The sequence below is a fragment of the Crinia signifera genome, chromosome 8 (genome assembly GCF_055691185.1).
Source record: "Crinia signifera chromosome 8, ASM5569118v1, whole genome shotgun sequence".
NCBI lineage: Eukaryota > Metazoa > Chordata > Amphibia > Anura > Myobatrachidae > Crinia > Crinia signifera.
The window spans coordinates 159,133,040-159,155,224 of record NC_139224.1 but is presented as its reverse complement, the minus strand read 5'-3'; the positions used below and the strand labels follow the sequence as shown (position 1 = coordinate 159,155,224).

General features: G+C 46.9%; 1 protein-coding gene across 4 annotated transcripts in view; it reads right to left on the bottom strand.

Moving 5' to 3' along the window:
• Nucleotides 1-22,185, bottom strand: part of SZT2 (SZT2 subunit of KICSTOR complex) — a 140,664-nt gene that overhangs the window by 66,806 nt on the left and 51,673 nt on the right. For all 4 annotated transcript variants that reach the window (XM_083157531.1, XM_083157532.1, XM_083157533.1 and 1 more), the window contains 14 exons: nt 20,439-20,574; nt 17,976-18,110; nt 17,601-17,790; nt 10,154-10,266; nt 8,364-8,634; nt 8,133-8,280; nt 7,939-8,031; nt 6,628-6,709; nt 6,266-6,535; nt 6,056-6,194; nt 5,504-5,620; nt 4,725-4,788; nt 4,412-4,597; nt 88-321 (listed from right to left, as the gene is read on the bottom strand). In XM_083157531.1, the coding sequence (XP_083013657.1) occupies nt 88-321; nt 4,412-4,597; nt 4,725-4,788; nt 5,504-5,620; nt 6,056-6,194; nt 6,266-6,535; nt 6,628-6,709; nt 7,939-8,031; nt 8,133-8,280; nt 8,364-8,634; nt 10,154-10,266; nt 17,601-17,790; nt 17,976-18,110; nt 20,439-20,574 (2,178 nt within the window). The remainder of the gene's footprint in view (nt 1-87; nt 322-4,411; nt 4,598-4,724; nt 4,789-5,503; nt 5,621-6,055; nt 6,195-6,265; nt 6,536-6,627; nt 6,710-7,938; nt 8,032-8,132; nt 8,281-8,363; nt 8,635-10,153; nt 10,267-17,600; nt 17,791-17,975; nt 18,111-20,438; nt 20,575-22,185) is intronic.

The following is a 22,185-nucleotide window of genomic DNA, read 5'->3' as shown; positions in this document are numbered from 1 at the left end:
TACAGATCTCCTACATTAACACCATGTCCAAGCCATCTTAGCTACTCATGAAGTTTCTTTACATAGCCCCCTCTGCCCAGTATGTACCTTGTCTACAGAATGAGAACTCTTTGGTGGCATTTTGGGTTCAAGGTCGTCCTCCACACTTTCAGTGGCTGTGCCACCATCGGAATCCTGCCAAGGTGACTGCGCCTGCACGTTAACATGTTGCGTACCGACGTTCTCTACTCGATGAGCGTGCAGCCGGTTCAGAGAGACATAGTAGTAATCCTCCTCTTCCTCGTTCAGCTGGTAGCCCGGCAGGGACAAGCGGTGAAACTCCTGTATAAAATTCACAATGCATTAACTTCTCGACGACTTCCGAGATCGATCAAGGCGGGCGGATGGCGTTTGGAGGCCTGTTTCAGGCCAATTTTAGAATACACAATTACTAAAAGTAGAGTTGCCAAAAGTCATCCATGCATTTCAATGATCTCACTTAGATTACTGCAATAGCCTCTACCTTGGTCTCCCATCATCTTCAAGATTTGAGTTCCAAATCCCAAGGTACCTGGAGCAGCTTCTGATTCCATACTGTCCCACCCATTTACTGCGATATGTAGACGAAGGACTGTTAGCAGTACCTAGAATCTGAACCTAGAAATTCATCTTGGGTCGAGCTTTTAGCAACGCAGTTCCAACTCTATGGAACTCCTTTCCCCACACAGTTCTAGATGCCCCCATTCTAGAATCCTTCAAATGCCCTGTACACACGGAGCGAATTGAGCTTCCGTGCTGAGCAATCTAGCATGCCTCAGATCGCTCAACACAGATTGCTCAGCACATAGTGCTGAGCAATCTGTCAACTGCTCGTGTTCTCTGCATGCAGTATACATCTAGTCAGGCAACAGCGACGCGCGGGACCGCGCATCACAATTGCCGTGGGCCATACACACGGAGCGATCCATGCTTCATTTCTAAGCGATCTAGTCAGAACGTTCAGAAATGTGTTTGTAATCATCCCATGTGTATGCCCCCAAAAACAGACTCAAGACTTTCCTGTTAACGCAAGCATTTCCGTCATTCCCTTAAGTCTACATTTTTAAAAGCTTTTCGGTGTGTCATTGGGCCTTATTCTAGTTATCTCTTTCTGACAAAATCCTTCTTAGATGGACAAAGCCATGTGCACTGCAGGGGGGCAGATGTAAAATGTGCAGAGAGAATTAGTTTTGAGTGAGTTATTTTGTTTCTGTGCAGGGTAAATACTGGCTGCTTTATTTTTACACTGCAATATAGATCTCACTTTGAAGAAAAACCCCGCCCAAATCTAACTCTCTCTGAACATGTTACATCTGCCCCACCTGCAGTGCACATGGTTTTGTCCATCTGAGAAGGAATTTGCCTCTAAGAGTGAACTAGAATAAGGCCCATTGTTCCTGTATTACATTCATTCTATCTGTTGTGCGCCTTGAGTTTTATTGGAGGCAGTACGGATGGTGTAATGGTTAGCATTACTGCCGCACAGTTAGAGCCATGGTGGGAATCGAACCCATGACCTCAGCACTGTGGAGTTTGTATATTCTCCTCGTACTTGTGTGGGTTTCCTCCCACAATCCAAAAATATACTGGTTGTTTGTCCTCCCAACAAAATTAACCCTAGAATATCTGTGTGTGCATGTAAATGTGGTAGGGAATATAGATTATAAGCTCCACTGGGGCAGGGACTGATGTGAATGTTCAACTATACTCTGTAAAGCGCTGCGGAATATGTGTGCGCTATATAAGAAACTGTTAATAAATAAATTGGAGGAAGAGCGCTATACAAATAAAATGATTATCATAAATAATGAGGCTAGCTACTAGTCAAACTGAAAATAAGGCCCTATGTTCCCAATAGGAATAATAAGAGGGTTAATGTCATTTGAGATCCTTAGCAGAAACTCCAAACCTCGTCAAGTCATTTCTCCTGTGTTGGCAGAAGTTTGCAAAGAAAGGTATGAAAACTGTCTATGGAGCGGATTGGGCAATGAGGAATTATGAAGTAAACAGCTGCAAATATAACACATTGGTGTAATCATACCAACAAGCCAGATATTTGTTCCCATCACTACCACATTACACAGTTTAGCGATCGGAAAGGATGCAAGGGATCATGTGGCTTCATTGTATTCGGCTGTCTATGACTGTGCAGCATTTTATTTATAGATGGAATCTATAAAAAAGTAGTTTCATTTACTTAAAAAAAAAATCCTTCATTTAAATGCTGAAAAAACTCCCATGGGATCATTAAATGCTCAGTTTTGCGGGACAAATTCAGCCACTAGAACTTCGCTTGACATTAGCGGGGAATGAGCCATAAAAGGGATAATTGTTTCTAAAAATATCACCGGGCGCACGTAGGCTGCGCGCCAATCTGCAAACTCAGTTATTCCAAGCACAAAAGATCTCTAGTGGGTGACCGCGGCGGTGGCTCAGATTACCGGCCAAAAACACTTCTGTCGCTACATTTATATTTACAGAGGTTTTTTTTTTTTTTTTTTTTTTTTATTGAACCCAGAGAAATAATGGTCTGTAAGAACTTCTGGATGAAAAATGTAATTCTTGATGGGAACATTACCAGGCCTCATTGGATCACAGCAGTGATGGATACAGCACAAGACTCGAGCAAAACTGTTTCATCTGCATTTAGAAACAGCCTTTTTTATGCAAGAAATAAAATAACAATGAAGATATAGTAAGCGTCAGCTACCAGGGTATATAGGCTGACACGCGGCCAACATAGTTCTCACAAACACTCGTATTTTTTATTTTTTTTACAACGTTCTAGTAGAAAGCACTTAACTTCCTTCGGTCAAGCCTGATAAGGTATATATACTGTATATACTTCAGGGTAAAATACATGGAAATGTCAGTTGGAGTCTTCTCCAAACATTTTAACCCCTGAGTTCCTCCATCACTGGAACTAGCAAAGGGTTCAACCTATCTTCAAGAACAGTATTGATGATGTAATGACCAACAGTATGGCCTTACAGTACAGAGGTCATGGGTTCAATTCTCACCATGGCCACATCAATTTGGAGTTGGTATCCCCCCCTTCTCCCGTGTTTGCATGAGTTTCCACTGGGCACTCCGGTTTCCCCCCTCAGTCCGAATATATACTGGCAAGGTAATTCGCTCCTGACAAAAAGGAACCCTAGTGTGTGCATGTACAGGGGCAGACTAGATGGGCCAAGTGGTTCTCCGCCATCATATTCCACGATTATACACACACACACACACACACACACACACACACACACACTCTCCATCCCACTTAACAATATCCCAGTTTAAAATGACCAATTCTTAACATCCAACGCTGATGTTGATGGAGAACATACACAGGTCAAATCGCCAACATAAATATGTCCCCATACTACTCTATAAAAGATTTTTGGGGAAATGGATCAAACCATCTAAAAGGACATGTAAATAAGTTGCTCACAGCAGCCAATCAGCTTCGACTTATTGTATAATATGCTCTTGACAAATGCTCTGTAGAAAATGATTGGTAACTACTGGCAACTTTTCCATTCTTTAAAAGATTTGATACATTTTTGGGGTCAATGTTTAAAAGTGTTGTTCCATCACCCGATCATATTGTGCTTTTGATCCAAAGTGGCAAGAATTGTAACGCTACAATATAAAGCTTGGGTTAAGGCCAAGTCCCCAGTTTTATGTGGGGAAAAGGGTCATCACAAAATGGTAATTTTACCAAATCCGGAATATGTTGCTGCTGAAAAACGGTGCTATTAAAATGAATCATTCCCACTCAGTCTGCACTCGATTATATTTTTAATGGATCCAATATTTAATAGCAGCCCAGCAACTCAGATAGCCTTGACTGCTTCTCAGTGTATTAGAAAAACAGATCAGAGAGGAGAAAGTGGTTTCCAACCTCAGTAATCAAGGCATCCTGACAGTCCAGGTTGTAGGGATATCCATGCTTGAGCACAGTATTGCTTAATTGGTACCTCGGTCAACAGGATTTAACCATCTGTGCTAAAGCATTGATTTCATTAAAACAACAGGTGGGTATTCAGTATCGGCCATTATTTCCGCTGGAGGAAACCGCGCCCTCCGCCTATTCAATGCTGCCGTTTACGGATTGTCTAATTCACAACCAGTTTTCAACAAGCCGCGGCTGTTTCAGCGGCACACCGACTTTCCAACACTCGACAGCCGGAACGTTGAATTTCCGACTGTCCAGTTACAATCGAGCTGGGAGAAAATGGCCCAGGGATGTTCCGACAGTCAGAATTCCATATTGAATACCCCCTACAACTGTTAAGGTGCCTTGAGGACTGAGTTTGAGAACCACTGGAATGGGGTATGGGAAACCTCAGTGCCTAACACAAGCTAGGCTACGGTTAGTGTCTGTTGGGTCACTTACCTCTTTAAACCTCTCTAGGGATTTTTCTGGGCCGAACACAAACTGGAGCTTTACTGGTTCTCGGTGGCAGTGCGGCCGCTGCTTCGACTCACAAACGTGAGAGAGAACCTTTTGTAAGACGGAGCGCGTAATGAGGCGGGAATGCCGCAGGGCTGATACCAGCTCGTCCTCCAGGAGCCAGCGGATCTGCAAGCAGAGATCACAGACATCCTCAGTGGGTAACAGAAAGAGATAGGAGAAAGAAACAGGGGATATGGAGACAACAGAAAGCCGGACAATCCTGCGGCCCACACTGTGTAGGTAGAGTACCCACCTCGCTCATGGTAACCTCTATGGCCTGCCGGTGTTCTGCTGGAAGCCGGGATAGAGCAGAGAACCTGAGCAAAAACAGAACTTCATTTTATTTAATGTATTTAACAAAACTGAGTTTTGTTTCTGATGGAGTCCTGCAAAGACGGAGCAGATGCTGATGTCATGTGACGTAAGCTGCCCGCTCCGAGCAGGGAACGCTACGCCTGCGTTCCTGGATGCCCATAAAGTGGTGGGCGTTTCCCTCCAGTTGCCCCCTGCCCGCCCCCTCCCCTTGCAAACGACTCAGCGAGTGTGATACTCGCCAAAGGCAAGTACGCACATGCGCAGACCCCCCCACCTTTGGAACTGGGAGTAAGTCGGAACCTTCGGAGACTTACTGAATCACCACCAATATGTACACCGGTATAAAACAACGAGTTCTGATGATATCACGTAAAACTATTATAAAACATAACGCACCCCCCCCACCCACCCCCACCCCATCCCCCACACACACTATATTACAGATAGCCAGAAGGTATCCCAGATTCCAGTGACCAGGACAGAAACTCCTCTATGACCTCTAAGATCCCTATAATTTACAGTAGGGAGTGCCGGATCCCACATATAAAGCACCGTGTTCTAGGTCCCGTCATACTTTACATTTCTTATAGCTTTCTATACATCCTTATAGCTTCAAGCAGTTATCTAAATGACCGCGATATGAAGTTACGATCTCATGCATTTGGAGAGAAATGATGCAGGCCAAGAGGTGGCGGAGAGCTAGCTCCTAGGGTTCACCTCTGGTCCCCATTGGACAGGAATCTCTCCAACGTAGGCGGCATCTCCTCGTCGGAGCGGTAGGAGGATGGCTGTGCAGGGGAGCGAGGGTAGGTAACGCTGCTCTCGGAGGTGTACCTGGGGTAGAGGAGATGGAGCAGACTAAACACTACAGCACAATGGTAGCACACGGGTGGACAGACAGCACACAGACCGGGGGCGGAACAAAGGGCACGGCATGATGATGTACATGGATGACTGACATAAGTAAGCATATGTTGCATGTATACAGGCATGTATGATTCAGCGCATGCTGCATGTATGACAATCTAGCCATACCTAAACTTGCGGTGATCGCTTTTGGAAGTGCAAACATTTTGGAGTAGAACGTTCTGATTGGACATCAAATGGGAAATAGAAGTTATCCGTGATTTCCTATTGGCTACAGATGACCTTACCCCCAGCCCTCCCCTGGGAACACTGGCTACTGGACTTGTTACTGTGAATGGCTACAGTGTTAGCTGTTAAATGTTCTACCCTAAAGTCGGATTGGTTACGCTGCTGAGTCCATACCGGGTATGCTGGGAGTCTTCGTTTACCCCATCAATTTCCAGTGGTAATGTCAAGACATATATATCCAACATGACGCTCAGATCAGCCAGTGAGATGCTCCGCAGTGACTCACTGTTCTCCAGGCAGCTGATAACTTCACCTAAAGGAAGAGTGGATTAATGGGGGGAGTGGCTGAGGCCGTCAAGGTTCCCTGTTTGTATACAGACTTACCGAGGCAGGTGGGCAGCGTAAGAACTGGCATAGATCCGTGCTGATTCTTATTGGTCACAGAGCAGATGAGGTGCACAAACAGAGGGGGCATTTCGTGCTCCGAAATGTCTTGGCCATTCAGAGAATCCCCGCCCAACACGCTAAAGGAGTCGTCATCCTGGTTCACGGTCTCAGATCCCGACAAGGACTCGGCGTTATCAGAATGCTCTCGATATTCCACCTCCAGGTCGGAGTCACTCTCAGTGGTGATGCCCCCCGTCGATATATTACCTGGGAACACAAGGGTATTTAGAGGGCAACCAAGTTCCATCAGAGAACAGGAGGCCTTTATATTGTAAAACGGGGATCACTTTGATCTTCACCTTCCTCGTTGGCTTGTTCTGCTTCGGAGGCTTCCATGTCCTCGATTGGCTTCCTATCTTCCATCTCGCGGGTGGCATCCTCCTACGGTATTAATGATATGGGGTGTCACAACACAAAGGGGTACAGAAGAGTGCTCTTTGTGGCAAGGAGGAGGTATAGGGAAACTTTAGCAGTGAGCATTTAAGATTGTAAGCTTGTGAGCAAGGCCTTTATACCTCTATTCTAGGTATTCAATGTCGGAGGCTATTTTGGATATAGCGGCGCCACATATTCATTGCTGCCATTTCCGACAGCATTGAAGGCTGGGAATTCCACAATCCGTGTCCGTTTCCAACAAAACAGATTTGTTGGGGGAAATTTACTAAAGGAAATTTGTAAAAAAATAGGTGTATTTGTATCCAGAAATACACTCGTTTTTGACATTTACTATCCCAAAAATACGGCAATTCGTATTCGTATTGATGTGCTATCAATACGAATATGAATTGCCGTATTTTTGGGATAGTAAATGGCAAAAATAAATGTATTTCTGGATACAAATACACCTATTTTTTACAAATTTCCTTTAGTAAATTTCCCCCGTTATGTTGGAAACAGCCACTGACACATTCCGCCGACACGCCCACTTTCAGACACTCAATAGTGGAACATCAGATACTGGCTGTTGACTTATGGGCCCCATACATCAGCAATCACAATTTATGGATTTTCAGATATTGGGATATTTTGGCCAGATAAATGGATTTTACAATCTTTCTGACTTTGCCCACACATTACAGATTTTTTCAGTGATCGGCAGATTTTTCCATCTAAAGATTGCATCTTCATATCTGGAAATTGCCCAATCGATTGTCATTTCAGCTGTTCATAATGTAAATAGATGAAGAAAACTAATTGGGAATGCCCACACATCTAAAAAAGATCTGCAGATAATACCAGATTATTAAACATGTTTAAAAACCTGATTAAGCAATCGATTGGCGATTGTGATTGGGATTGCCAAAAGGGGGAGCCCACACATCTAAAATTAATTGTGGCAATCATCTCCATATCTGAAAATTGTCACAATTAATTGCTGATGTATGGAGCCCTTTACAGTTGAGCTGGGCAAAAACGGCCCAGGACGTTCTAACAGTCGGAATCCCATATTGGAATACCCCCGATGTCGGTCTGTGATTATCCAGTTTGAGATATCACTGTTTATTTCCAATTGTAAAGTGCAACGGATTATGCTGTGCTATATAAGAACTGTAAATAAACATAATTCATCTACAACCCAATAGGAGAAGATCTTCTAAAAATGTACATACCTCTCTCCTCTGAGAAGATGGATAGAAGAAGAAATAGTGGGGGTTCGATGGCACGGTCTTGAAATGAAGACTTCCGATGGCAAGAAATTTATCCTAGATAACACAGTAAGATGAGGTTATACCATCAACAACGTAAAAAAAAAGGACCAAGATAGAATATGCCATGTGGCTGAAAGTTGTGAGTCAGTGTAGACCTGGATGATTCTGTGGAGGTCTGGAGACACCTCGCATGGCTGCCCGGTTTCCAGAAGAGACAGATGGAAATCTGTAGATGGATGACTGCTCGGTTCTGGAATAGACACTTCATAGACTTCTTGTTCAGCGCACTCTTCTGTTTCCACACTACCAAGAGAGGACGTGACAAAGGATGAAGCACAAAGTACAATAGTATTTTCTAACTGGAGACTTTGAGGATTAGTCTGTACCTGGACTCTGAGTGAAACACAGAACTGTCTCGAGCACTAAGCTCCTCCTCCTGCTCTAGGCTGCCAATACGGAAGCTGGCTTTGGGTGGCCGGACACCGTGAGAGGAGCCAGATACCGCCTGAGACTCCCGGAAGCCGCGGAGGTGCCCACACAGGGTCATCAAGAAGTTGGTGATGTCTATCTCCTGCAGTTGCTCCTCACAATAATCCACTGCTGTCAGGAGATCTTGGTGGGACACCCACAAAGATTGCTGCAGAGCCTTGAACAAGCCTAGCCGTGACCAGACAGAGGAAAGCACAATAGGAAATGCTGGGTTAATGCACAGAAAAGGAAACAATGACATTAGCTACTGAAGTCGGTTTCAGTTCATTACACTTAAGCTGGGTACACATTAGACAATGTGTACCCAACACATTGTTACAGGCGGGGAAGCCAGCATCAGTGGCAGGGGGTGGGCCATCCTACGTCACCCTGCATGTACAGCCAAAGTCAAGGACATTGCTAACAACCCGTGGGAGCTTTAACGATATAGTGCGTACACACTAAACATTATATATGATCATTTTGTTACGATATGTTGTAATCATGCATATTGTTTAAAGAATTGTCTAGTGTGTATGCACCTTTAAGTTAAATACTGTTTATCAGCGATGCTGCTAGGCAAACAATATATCGCAAATACACTGAACGATATCGATTAATGATGTCACCGTGTCCACCGCGGTGCATGCAGTCGCTGACGATACTGTCAAATTGAGTGGCCTTCGAGGGAGGGGGGCGGATACTGTTTCCAAGGGCCAGGGTCTGCTGGAGGAGCATGGAGCCGGGCAGTAGAGAGGGAGAACAGGCTGCCGAATCAGCACAGCCTCTCTCCCCAGCTCAGCACACACTGCTCAGTGCTGTGTGCTGAACTGGGGAGAGAGGCAGCTGCACCGGCAGTCTGTCCTCTCCGCCCCTCTTGTAGCCACTCCCCCTCCAGGAGGCCCCGCCCCCTCCATTTTATCGGGGGCCTGGCCATCCTGTCAGTGCCCCTGGTCAGATAAAGCTGCATACACAGGCAACAGGGTGGGTTGTTTAATGATGCACCGGAGCATGCATCATCAATTATACTGAGCATACACACTAGACAAGTTTGTAAACGATATGGCTCACAGGGGAGCATCTGAGCGATATCTTTGAAAAACTCGTCTTGTGTTTACGAGGCTTGAGGTATTGTGGGATGTACCCATATATTCACAAGAAGACAGTCCATTAGGTTCCAGCTAGGGATGGTCATCGTTGCCATTGCCATCGATGGCAATAGTGCAACTGGCCATCGATAGTGCTAAACTATGCAATGGATGATCATCGATATTTTAACCTATCGATGGTCATTCACTGTGTTTGACTGATTGGCCTGAGGGCCAATCAAAGCATGGGGGCGGAGCTTCACTGGTGTCGGGGGGGTGGAGCTTCACTGGTGTTGGGGGGCGGAGCGATGCATCGTTTTGCTGTGCCATCGATGGAGGGAAACCATCTGGTTCTTCCCCATCGATGGCAAAAGTATTTAACATCGGCTATAAACCATTGATGATTTTGAATCATCAATGGTCCATGGCCATCCCTAGTTCCAGCAGCATCGCTGCTCCCTGAGGGATCAGCTGCATTCTGGTGAATATTGGTTGCACTTGCAGAAACATTCCGCAGAGCAGAAAGCAGATATACTTTGTACTGCACGCTCTGCGGAAAATGAAGACCCCCTTTGCCCTCCGGCCTTGTATTGATCTGAAAGCCTGGGCTCTGCTCTGACCTTTTACGTAGCACTGGTGATAGTGTTCCTGAAGCAAGTTGCAATAGTTGACCAGTTCCTTTTGCCTGTGGTGTATAAAAGAACTTGCAGACGGACGCTCCTGTGACTGAGACCTGTGGGGATGCAGACGGGTCAGCTTCAGTACGGATCGCATTATTGCAGCATATGTAACACACAAAGCAGTGACTGTATCAACAGAAAGTACAATTGCAAAAATAAATATATGGAGACACGTCTTCTTCCTGCTGGGAGTCCATGAACTCATTACTTCAACTACCCAACGAGGGTCACTAGGCTAAGAGCTTACAATCATTTGCAGGTTAGTATAGCTATTTCCCAGACCTCACTAAACTATACGGAACCCAATTTACCAGGTTGAAACCCGACAAAAGCTCCTCCTTAAAGTTTCGCTCTCTTTGCAGAGTTAAATTCAAACTGATGCAAGGACCCTGCAACGAATATATATGTTTAGTCCTCCTTGTATGTTTCTACACGTATAGCCTTTTTTAATTGAATAATTAGCAGGAAGTGATGTCACGGATCACCCTGACAGGTATAAATATAGGCTTGAATTCATTTGCCTTCCACCCCTTGAAGAAGTCACATCGACGAAACGCGTTGGAATACCTACCTCCTACCACCTCATAAGATAAGAATTAATTTTATTAGCGATTTTTTATACATATATGTAAACCTTTTTATATACATACCCCCCCCCCCTTTTTTATATACCTATACACCTTTACCACTTACTTTTTAGTGTGTAATGTACAGTCCATCTCCTATATATTTGGCTACATCTGTCACTCAAAGTGGGTGTCTGTGTCTATAACGCTCTGTCTTTCCTCTTAATGTGTGATTGCCTTCATCTGTGCTGAACACCTTTCTGAGAAATTAACCTGTTTAAAACAGGTGATGGCAATCATACATTAAGGGGAAGTCTAGAAACAGAGCATTGTGTCCCTCCTGGAGAGGGTCATGTTGGGAGGTATGTGACAGAGAACCAGCCCAGTGAGCCCACAGACAGTGCCAGACACCCACTGCCTTCCCATGTTGCCCAGCACTGCTACTCCACAGCCACCAGGTGAGCGCCCCCCTCCCGCGATTCGCAGCAGCCCCAGGATTAAATGGCACATACAAAACACTGACATGGCTATGGTCGACAATGAAAAAGGTTGACATGAGTTTTTGAAGATTTATTTTTAATTTTTTTAATCTCCTATATATTTGGCTACATCTGTCACTCAAAGTGGGTGTCTGTGTCTATAACGCTCTGTTCCTGGACTTTCCTCTTAATGTGTGATTGCCTTCATCTGTGCTGAACACCTTTCTGAGAAATTACCTGTTTAAAACAGGTGATGGCAATCATACATTAAGGGGAAGTCTAGAAACAGAGCATTGTGTCCCTCCTGGAGAGGGTCATGTTGGGAGGTATGTGACAGAGAACCAGCCCAGTGAGCCCACAGACAGTGCCAGACACCCACTGCCTTCCCATGTTGCCCAGCACTGCTACTCCACAGCCACCAGGTGAGCGCCCCCTCCCGCGATTTGCGGCAAAACTTCCCCCCCGCGCCCTCCCTCCCGCGATTCGCGGCAAAAACACCCGCTCCCCCGCGACCCCCCCTACCGCGATTCGCAGCAAAAACACCCCCCGCGACCCCCCCTCCCGCGATTCGCTGCAAAAAGAACCCCCCCACGACCCCTCCCACAATTCGGGGCGGCACCCCCCCTGCGACCCCCCTCCCGCGATTCGCGGCACCCCCCCCCTGCAATTCGCAGTAGCCCCAGGATTAAATGGCACATGCAAAACACTGACATGGCTATGGTCGACAATGAAAAAGGTTGACATGAGTTTTTGAAGATTTATTTTTATTTTTTTTAATTTTTTCATATTCATTGTCATGTGTCGACATGGACACCAATGAAGTGGCACACTTATGTCAACATTTACATGTGTTGACCTTTCTGTGTTGATTTTTTCTTGTGGCGATTCGCGTCACACCCTCCCGCAACCCCCCCTCCCGCGATTCGCGGCAACCCCCGTGACCCCACACCTCCCGCAATTCGCGGCAACCCCCCACCGGAACCCCTGTGAACCCCGCCCTCCCGCAATTCGCGGCACCCACCCCTGCGACCCCCCCTCCCGCAATTCGCGCCCCCCCCCCCCCGTGATTCGCGGCAGCTCCATAATTAAATTGCACATGGAAAACACTGACATGGCTATGGTCGACAATGAAAAAGGTTGACATGAGTTTTTGAAGTTTTTTTTTTCATTTATTGAATATTTTCATATTCATTCTCATGTGTCGACATGGATACCAATGAAGTGCCACACTTATGTCAACATTTACATGTGTTGACCTTTCTGTGTTGATTTTTTCTTGTGGCGATTTGCGTCACACCCCCCCCCCCACTCCCGCGATTCACGGCACACACACACACACCTCCCCCGCGATTCTCGGCACCCCACCCCGTGACCCCCCCTCCCGTGATTCACGGCACACCCCCGCGACCCCCCCTCCCATGATTCGCCGCAACCCCCGCCCCGTAACCCCCCCTCCCGCGATTCGCGACCCCCCCTCCCGCAATTCGCGGCACCCCCCCCCCCCCCCGCGATTCGCGGCAGCTCCAGAATTAAATTGCACATGGAAAACACTGACATGGCTATGGTCGACCAATGAAGTGCCACACTTTGTCAACATTTACATGTGTTGACCTTTCTGTGTTGATTTTTTCTTGTGGCGATTCGCGCCACACCCCCCCGGAACCCCCACTCCCGCGATTCTCGGCACCCCACCCCGTGACCCCCCCTCCCGTGATTCACGGCACACCCCCCGCGACCCCCCCACCATGATTCGCCGCAACCCCCGCCCCCGTAACCCCCCTCCCGCGATTCGCAGCATCCACCCCCCACAACCCCCCCTCCTGCAATTCGCGGCACCCCCCGCGACCCCCACTCCTGCAATTTGCGGCACCCTCCGCGACCCCCCCTCCCGCGATTCGCGGACACCTAAGTTGCAATACAGGGCATCTTTCATACAATTCTAACCATATTTCTCATATACAAACGTTCACAAATTAAGGGGGCGCAGCCCCTTACGACGGTGTGAAGAGCGCCCGTAGGGCGCGATGAATCACCTAGTATATATATATATATACACACTTGTCCTTTTTACATTGTTGTACCTTTTTACTGTCATCCCATTAAATACTTTATATTTTAGCTCTAAATTATCTTATCTACAATAATTGGTCGCCGTTATCTTTTTACATTGCTATCTATATATACATATACTCACTAAGAAACTACAAACAACAGTACAGACACCCCAATACATTCAGCACGTACAATATGTACAGCAAGCCCACATACAGACAGTGTTCTGAGAACCGGTTAATACAGTAGGACAGATACTAATCACTGGTGACATTTAGTGACAGCGCAACTGGGAAGCCTATGCTGAGGTCTATGAGACAAACCTGCTATACATAGACAAAGGGCCTGATTCTGTGTCGCAAGCAAAAGCGAACGCAGCAGCGTCTATTGGTGGTCCCCCATCTGTAACTTTATGCAAATGAAATACCAACTCCTCCCCTTTTATACATCCTTGCATAGGAATGTGCAAGGATTAAGACCCCCACTTGTGATTGGTGCCACTATCTTGCACAAGCTCTATGGCGTTGCTGGGCGGTATCGTTCATCAGTGGGTGTGTCAGTGGGCGGTGCCGGGGACTGCTTGGCGAGATGCATTTCCACTGACGGCCATGGGTGTGGTATGTTTCTATGTACTATGGGACACAGAGCTGCTTTAATATCCAATGGTGCAGCTGATGTTCGTTCGACGGTGCAACTATTTGAGCACGGCAGAATATTAGAGCAGCAGCCAGTGCGCATCTCAGTAGCCGGCCCATCAGCTGCAGCATTACCATCAATTTGCAGCTGCCACAGCATTAGCGCCCTGCCAGGCGGCTCTTCACTCCAGGCAATGAGCGCTTCTTTGTTGTACAGCAGGAATCCGACTAAAGGTTCACACATTGGGCCATATTCACTGTGGTAGAGGTTGGACAAAAGTATCGCCGCTGCCAGAAAAGTACTTATCTTTATACTCATATATATCTCCAGTCTTCTCCCTACTCAATGCGAATACTTGTGAATAATGGATCTTTAGAATTTAAGTACCAAATAATTACCAATAATCTCTTTAGAAACAAATGTGTCCTCCTACAGTACATCCTTGCTGCAGTCACGTTATGCAGCCGCCAAGTCTACAGCACACTTAATGCATCGTTATGGGAATAGGATGCACAAGCAGACCCTGCTGATTAAAATGATGTGTGGCATGCGCACGAGACTAAGGGGTGATTCAGTCCCGCTCGCTAAGCTTCATATTATTTCTCACCCCTTTGAAAATAAAAAAGCCAGTCTAAACTGACTTTAATTTCCGCCGGAGTCCGCCAAAGAGGGGACGGGCACTGATGTTATGTGACAGCCGCCATCCCCCCGGCAGGCATTCGCCCGTTTGTGTTCCAAGGGGAATGCCCATCATTTATTATGGGGATGCCCTTAAAACGCTTGGCGTTCCACTTAAAGCCACCTCCTACCCGCCCCCATCCCTCCCCTACCTATGGGAACACCTCGGCAAGTGTGATACTTGACGAAAGCATTCGCACGGGGGGGGGGGGGGTCACACCTGGAAGTTCACAGCTGCCAACACAAATTTACAGCATTGAAACAATTTCCAAAATAAAATCTCTCCCATCCCTTATAATATATGAAATAAGTGTTGTTTGTAATTAAGTATTTTTCGTCATTAAGAGGGAACTAAATCTGCATTTTGTTATGTTGGGATGGGAATAGTCAGCGTCGCCGATTCAAATCGCCTAAAAAAACCTATTGCATGAAACAGACGGACCACAAAACCCAGCACACCGGCAGCACATAGTTCTGACATGTAACATGTTGGGCACATGCAGCTAAAGCAGAGGTTATGCTCACCACTCCGCCATATCCCCCCATAGTCCTCACCCAGCAACCCATAAGCCCTCAGTCTATCGTCCAGCCTGTGCCAAGCAGAGTTGCGCTGATAATACTACCTGGTTTTCAATTCTTGAAAGATTCCCCAGGATAATGACTCCTGTTTATACTCGCTGGGGGAGAAAGGAGACTATTAGCCCCTGCTGAGCCATTAAACTCACCAGGCCCAGCGATTCTGCTTCCATTCTACACTTGGAGCCTATGTATTGGACGCACTGGTAAAGTTATAAAAAGGTTAACAGTAACATTTTAGTAAACTGATCGAGAACACCAAAGATAGCTGTGTGATGGTTCTTACCTCCTTATACAGTTGTACCGGCAATGATAATGGGAACAGAACTTTACATTTTAGATATAAGATACGGTGGAAAGAGAACGATTTTTTTTTTGCTCACTCCACTCACATACGTTTATAGCAGGCATGTCCAAACTGTGGCCCTTCAGCTGTTGTGAAACTACACATCACAGCATGCCTTGCCATAGTGTTAGCATCCCCTAATAGTAAAACTATGATAAGGCATGATGGGACTTGTAGTTTCACCCACAGCTGGAGGGCCATAGTTTGGACATGCCTGGTTTAAAAGGGTCTCAGTCAGCGAATAACAGCGGATGATCATTTAAACCCTTGAGTGGTGGGTTTTGCTGGGGCAGGACAAACCTACCAGGGCAGGGTTGTCCTGCCCCAGCAAAACCCACCACAGAAAGCTGGAAACCCCCCCCCCCCCCCCCCTCACCTCCGCTCCGGTGTTAGTACGCCGGAGCTTCCCTGCTGCCGCTCTCCCCCCTGCCTAAGACGCCTGTCACATTCAGCACTGCAGTGACGTCGGCGGCAGGCTGGGGGATGTTCACGGCGGCTCGGGAGGACTCGGGTGCCTGAGCGCTCCCGAGTCCCCCCGAGCTGCGCCGACGTCACTGTAAAATGAGTGATGGGCCGGCTGGCGGGCGGGTCAGGGCAGGGGAGCTCCGGCGCACCGATCGCCAGAGCAAAGGTGGGGGGGGGGGTTTCCAGAGGTGCTCAATTTTCCGGGCTCAGCTGCACTGCCGCAGCGGACTACTTTACATGTAGTACTTTACATGTATTACGCGTCCCCTCGCTGCGCTCGCCACGCTTCGGGCTCGGTGGCTCGCTGCGCTCGCCACACTATATAAAATCAACTCCACGCCGACATGGATAGTGGGGGTATGAAAAGGTCGGATGACGCGTACCTCTGCGCTCGCCACGCTTCGGGTTGGCGTTGTTAGTGGGGGTGGCGTGGGGGTGCATTTAACATTGTAAGCACCCATTAGGGTGCTTATACAATTAAAAATCTTATAGGGGGGCCAATTGACCTTGAAAGCACCCATTATTGTGCTTATACAATTTTAAATCTCATCTCATCGTATGCCATATACAATGGTATACAATTTTAAATTGTATAAAATCGGGTCCCATCGCAGCACATCTCATCTGATTGCATACCATCTTAAGCCTTATGGTATGCAATGAGATGGGATGAGATGGGAGCCGTGATAGTACACAAGTACCGAAGTACAAACCCCACCCACATCTAACTCTCCCTGCACAAGTTACATCTGCCCCACATGCAGTGCAGCATGCTTTTGTCAATTTGCTAAAAAAAAAAAGCAGCTTTGCAATCAGGTCTGAATAACCCCCATGTTTTTCAAAGCATTTTCTCTAGAGTCTATACATCACTCATCAGTCAGAATCCCAGGCCATTTTTTGCTTCCTTCGGCTGCAACTTGACTGTTGGTATTCAAAAGTACCGACAGTCAAGTTTCGGAAAGTCAGGGGATTGCCAAAAACAGCCGCGGATTGACGAAAAAAAACGCCATGAATTCCGACAATCCGCAGCCGTTTCCGACAAAACAGATCCGACTTGTTTTAAAGTTGGATCTGTTTTGTCGGAAACGGCAGCATTAAATAGGAGCCGGGACGGAATACCACCCAGAGCCTTATGGGGAAAAAAAAACATTCTTTAGGTGCGCAATTTTAGGACACAAATTCTATCAAAAAGAAAGCTTTTTATTTTGAAATTTTAATGTGACCGTGGGAAACGCACAAGGATAGGCATAGAACTATCTTAACAAAGAGCTGATGGTTCAAAAAGGGTTGACACTGCCTAAAGCAGGCATGTCCAAACTGTGGCCCTCCAGCTGTTGTGAAACTACAAGTCCCATCACGCCTTGCCACAGTTTTGCTATTAGGGAAGGCTAAAACTAGATGTGCCAAGTGGGTCTTAGCTGCCATAAAATTATGGCCAGGTAGAGCAGAGAGACGTAGAGCCAGCAGGGAGAATGAGACGTTCTAGAGCGGAACTGCTAAGCCTGCAGCCTTCTGGAGAGGAACAGATCAGAAGGAACGGAAATCTAGACTCACAGAAAGGAGCAATTCTGGAAATAAACGCAACTGACCTAAAGAAGACGTCACAGGACGATCTCTGCTGCCGAGGGCTGACCAGCTGCTCCCGGAGAGACTCCAGCGGGCAGTTATACACGTACACCGGGCAGCGCAGACGGCGGCCAGAGCTTGTGTCTTGTATGGACGACTGCCGGCTGAAGGAGATGTGCGTTTCCCTTCTGTGCTCTTCCTCTAGTCCATTACCTGTGGCAGAGACAAAGATGACTTACTGTAAGCTGATTGTAGCTCCTAGGGTACACGCAGAAAGATTACACACGTGTGATGGCAAAACTTTGTGCGAAAACAAGTGAGAAAGAAAGAAACCCAATATCTTCAGTAAATGGCAGCCTGACACAAACACATATCCCAATGCATTGCAGTCCCCTTACCCACTGCGGGAGTCACGCTCAGTGAGGGAATTCCAGCGCTATGAGGTGGGGTCGCTGAGGTAGAGGAGCTGCACAAGCAGGACATTTCCATGGAGGACAAGGAGACATCTGGAGGAGTCGACAGCTTCTGAACATCTACAGAAGAATACACAATGATTGTTTATTAACAGTTTCTTATATAGCGCAGCATATTCCGTTGCGCTTTACAAAGGAGACAGTGATACAACAAACTGGGTATTTACAGACAGTCAAAATGTAGGAGGGCCCTGCTCGCAAGCTTACAATCTATAGGGAAATAGGCATTGATACATAAGGATAGATACTGTGTTCTTTATTGCATCGATTCCACCAGAATGCAAGGTTCTATGACTGGTTCTGGAATTTGATATGCTTGCCTGAAGAGATGAGTTTTTAGGGAACGCTTATAGGTTTGGAGACTGGAGGAGAGTCCTATTGTGCTTGGGAGGGCATTTCACAGAGTGGGTGCAGCCCGAAGAAAGTCCTGCAGTCGCACACATTACAATTACACTGCTGCTCTCACACCACAAAACCTGCTTTGACCCGGTTTTTAAAACATTTCTTAAACTGGTCAGAGCAAGTTAAACCCCTTTCACATTGCATATTGTAAATGGTATATTACTGGTTAGTTATCGATTTTGTACCTTTCACATTGAACCCATTTTCACCCATTCCCTGGTACCTGGCCAGCGCGTCCCCCAACCACCCCTCCCCTGGTACTCGCCAGCACATTCCCTCCCCCTCCCTCCCCTGGTACTTGCCAGCGCTCCCCCTCCCCCCACTCCACTGGTGCTTGCCAGCACATCCCTCCCCCTTGCCAGCGCATCCCCCCCCCCCCCCCCCCGTTACTTGCCTGCACAATCCCCCCCTCCCCTGGTACTTGCAAGCGCATCGCCCCCTCCCCTGGTACTTGCAAGCGCATCGCCCTCTCCCCTGGTACTTGCCAGCGCTACTAGTTCCCATCCACCGCAGGGACCCCACCACTGACTTCCCACTGAACGGACCCCGCTGCCTCCCCAGCAATGCATGGACCCCGCTGCGCGCTGGCAAGTACCAGGGGAGGGGGGGACCTGTGTGGGATCCAAAATACTGGTGGATGTAAAAGCTAAAGGATAATCAGCACCAGGCCATGGCCCAAAGCTCATCAAAAGGAAATGTATAAAAGCAGAACCGGGAAAGTGAGTGAGCAATTCCCTTATGCTTAGGATTTATGGCTTCAAGGAACCATCAAAAGCCAGAGCGGTTAATAAACAACAAACGAGGTGGAGAAGAGGACCTCTCACAGATGGCCACCTGCTTCACCTTGTGCCACCAAGGCTGTGCCGCATGCTACAAAGCCTCGCTGTCCGGGGTGAGACTAAGAGATTTGCGAGACGTACAATGATTCTGCAGATTAATTGATAGACAGGAAGAATAAAAAAGTGAAAATAGATTTAAAAAAAACTGGCGTTCAATCAATGGCCTGCTGTGCTATTTTTGCCCTCCCTCATCTCTTTTCTACTCCTTGCGTCCAACTTACTCATGCAAATGGTAACCTTTTTCCTTTCTACCCACTCCCACCTAGACCCTCTCCGCAACGGACTTTCGTTCTCTTCATTTCACCAAATCTGTCCTCATCAAGGTCATCAATGACCTCCTTATCGCAAACTCCAAATGGTCTATTCTTAAGGTGTCCATATAATCGGGGTAAATTAAGTCCATATTAAGCGATCGTCGCAGGGATTTGGATATTTACATATGTTTAATAAACACATTCCTCCGAAGTGACCATCAGGGGATTGGGGGATTGCCCCAACCCAGCTTAAGGTGGCCATACATCTACAGATCGATTGTCAGATTGGGCTGGTTGGAACAAAAACCGGGTAACATCTGAATGACAGTTTTTGGCAGTTTTCCAGCATTTCAAAGCAAATGGTCAACTGTCATTTGCTCTCATTCATTACCAAGATTTTGTTCCAACCAGCCCAATCTGACAATCGATCTGTAGATGTATGGCCAGCTTTAGTTTTGACATCATAGTGGCATTTTACACCGTTGACCACCCCCTTATCCTAGTCCACTACATTTGGGCTTCCCTTTTTCTGTGTACACATAATACTTGTCCAAGCAGGACTTCTCTCTATAGTAAACCACCTCTCAGCCAATCTGTTCATTTGTACTTTGCTACTAACTCTATGCCGACGATCTCCAAATGTAACCCTCTCTCCTGATCTCTCTCTTCAGGATATTTTTCCACCTGTCCACATAAGAATATTTTTAAAGGGAACGTCAATTTAAAAAAAATGTTTTAAATAAATATAAGAAAATAATAATGCTTGGCTTATGGTTTTTTCCTATGCAAGTGAAAGAAGAAGAGAAGCAGCACAGCTTGCTATGAGGAGTATGCAGCTCTGGTTCCCCAGCCTTAAATGTATATATACGTTGCTAATATGACAGGAAGCGTACCAGAGAAGGTTGCCGGAAGGAACGTCAGCAGAAGATGCTGTGGATTCACCAAGCGGGCATAGCAGCGCCACTGTGGGTGACCCTCGGTGCTTGACAAGACTCTGCTGTCATCCATCTCTTCCAAGGGGCATGGACTCTGCGGACAGAAATACTCTTCAGGTCACCACACTCATCACATTCACACGTACACGCCGTCCCGAGGTGAGGGCGCAGGTGCTACACACCCAACTAGGAAAGGATTAGGGTTTCTCCACTTCTATCTTATATGTTGCTGACTGCAGTTGTTCACCAAGAAGCCACTAATTTGTTGACATGCACAGCAAAAAATGATAAAGTGGAGAGTGAAAAATGATCGCCAACAGCTCCTAACTGCCATTTTTCGACCACTGGGGCAGATGTTTTAAGCCTTTAATAGGGACAGATGCATTAAGCCCAGAGAAGAGATAAACTGGAGATAAAGTGAAAGGAGAAAAAGCACCAGCTAATCAACTGTGTTTAAAAATGACAGTTGGGGGTTGATTGGCTGGTGCTTTATCTCCCTTCACTTTATCTCTCCTCCAGGCTTAATACATCTGCCCCAAAAAAAGAGATAAACGCAAGAGTGATAAATGTCCAGCCAATCAGCTCCCAACTGCCATTGTACAAACACATCCCGTAACATGACAGTTAGGAGCTGATTGGCTGGACATTTATCACTCTTTATCACCCTCATGTTTATCTCCACAGCTCCTAACATGAAATATGATTGCAGGGTATTCGGTCCTTAGCTCTACACTGTTAAGGTTGACATACGTTGGGTCGACTGGCCTGGTTTTTCACCCATTGCCGCACCATCCTGGGCAAGAGGATTCCCCCGCCACCTATCACCTGCCAACTCTGCTTGCAAACAGGCTCAAGAAAATCCAGCCTGTCCCACACTGCGATCTTTATTTGCCACAGGAATGTGTGTGACACATCTGCTTCAGTGTCACCTGTGGCTTGTGATATCTCTGTATAAACACTGCTAATAGTATTCCAGGAGCCAGTCATGCAAACAGCAATATGCAAACTAGAAGCAACGCTGGAGCTCAATGTAATACAATATGTAGCAACTCACAAGCCAAAAACTCCGCGGGCACATAATGAGAGTTAATAGAGGGGAAAAAGAAACAAACAGCAGGGAAATCGGCTATTCCGGTGTAATCGATCCGGGTCTCGGGCAGATCGTTGTTTATGATTTGTAATTAACACAAAAATTGCCCTTTAAAGTCAGTGCAGGGAAATCAGTGTTTGTCCTGAAGTACTGTAGGTCTCCATCTTCCAATTAACCAGAGGGCATAGGCTTTATAGGAACAAGGCAGCGTGTATGGGGGGAGTTGGGTGGGCTGCGGCAGTCGCTTCAATAGAGCAGTGCTACAACTTGATTTCATTTTGCGGATGATTATTAAGCTAAGAGTAAAAACACATACTAAGCAGTTGTTATTTATACCGCTTTCAGACTACAAATGCAGGGTCGCATCGGGACTTTGAAACTGTTCAGTCCCGGTGCTACCCTGCATGTGCGGTCTGCTCACATGTGCGGTTCGGCAATATGAAAGCAGAGTTCTTACCGGTTCGTTGCCATATTGCTGTCCACGGGTTAAACACTTCAAGCATTTCCCGTTCACACTATGGAGGAGGCAGTGACTGGAGCAGCGCCAGCTCTAAGCGCTGCCTCCTCCCCCACCCCGATACCACTTTTACACCAGAATACCGGGTAGGACCCGGG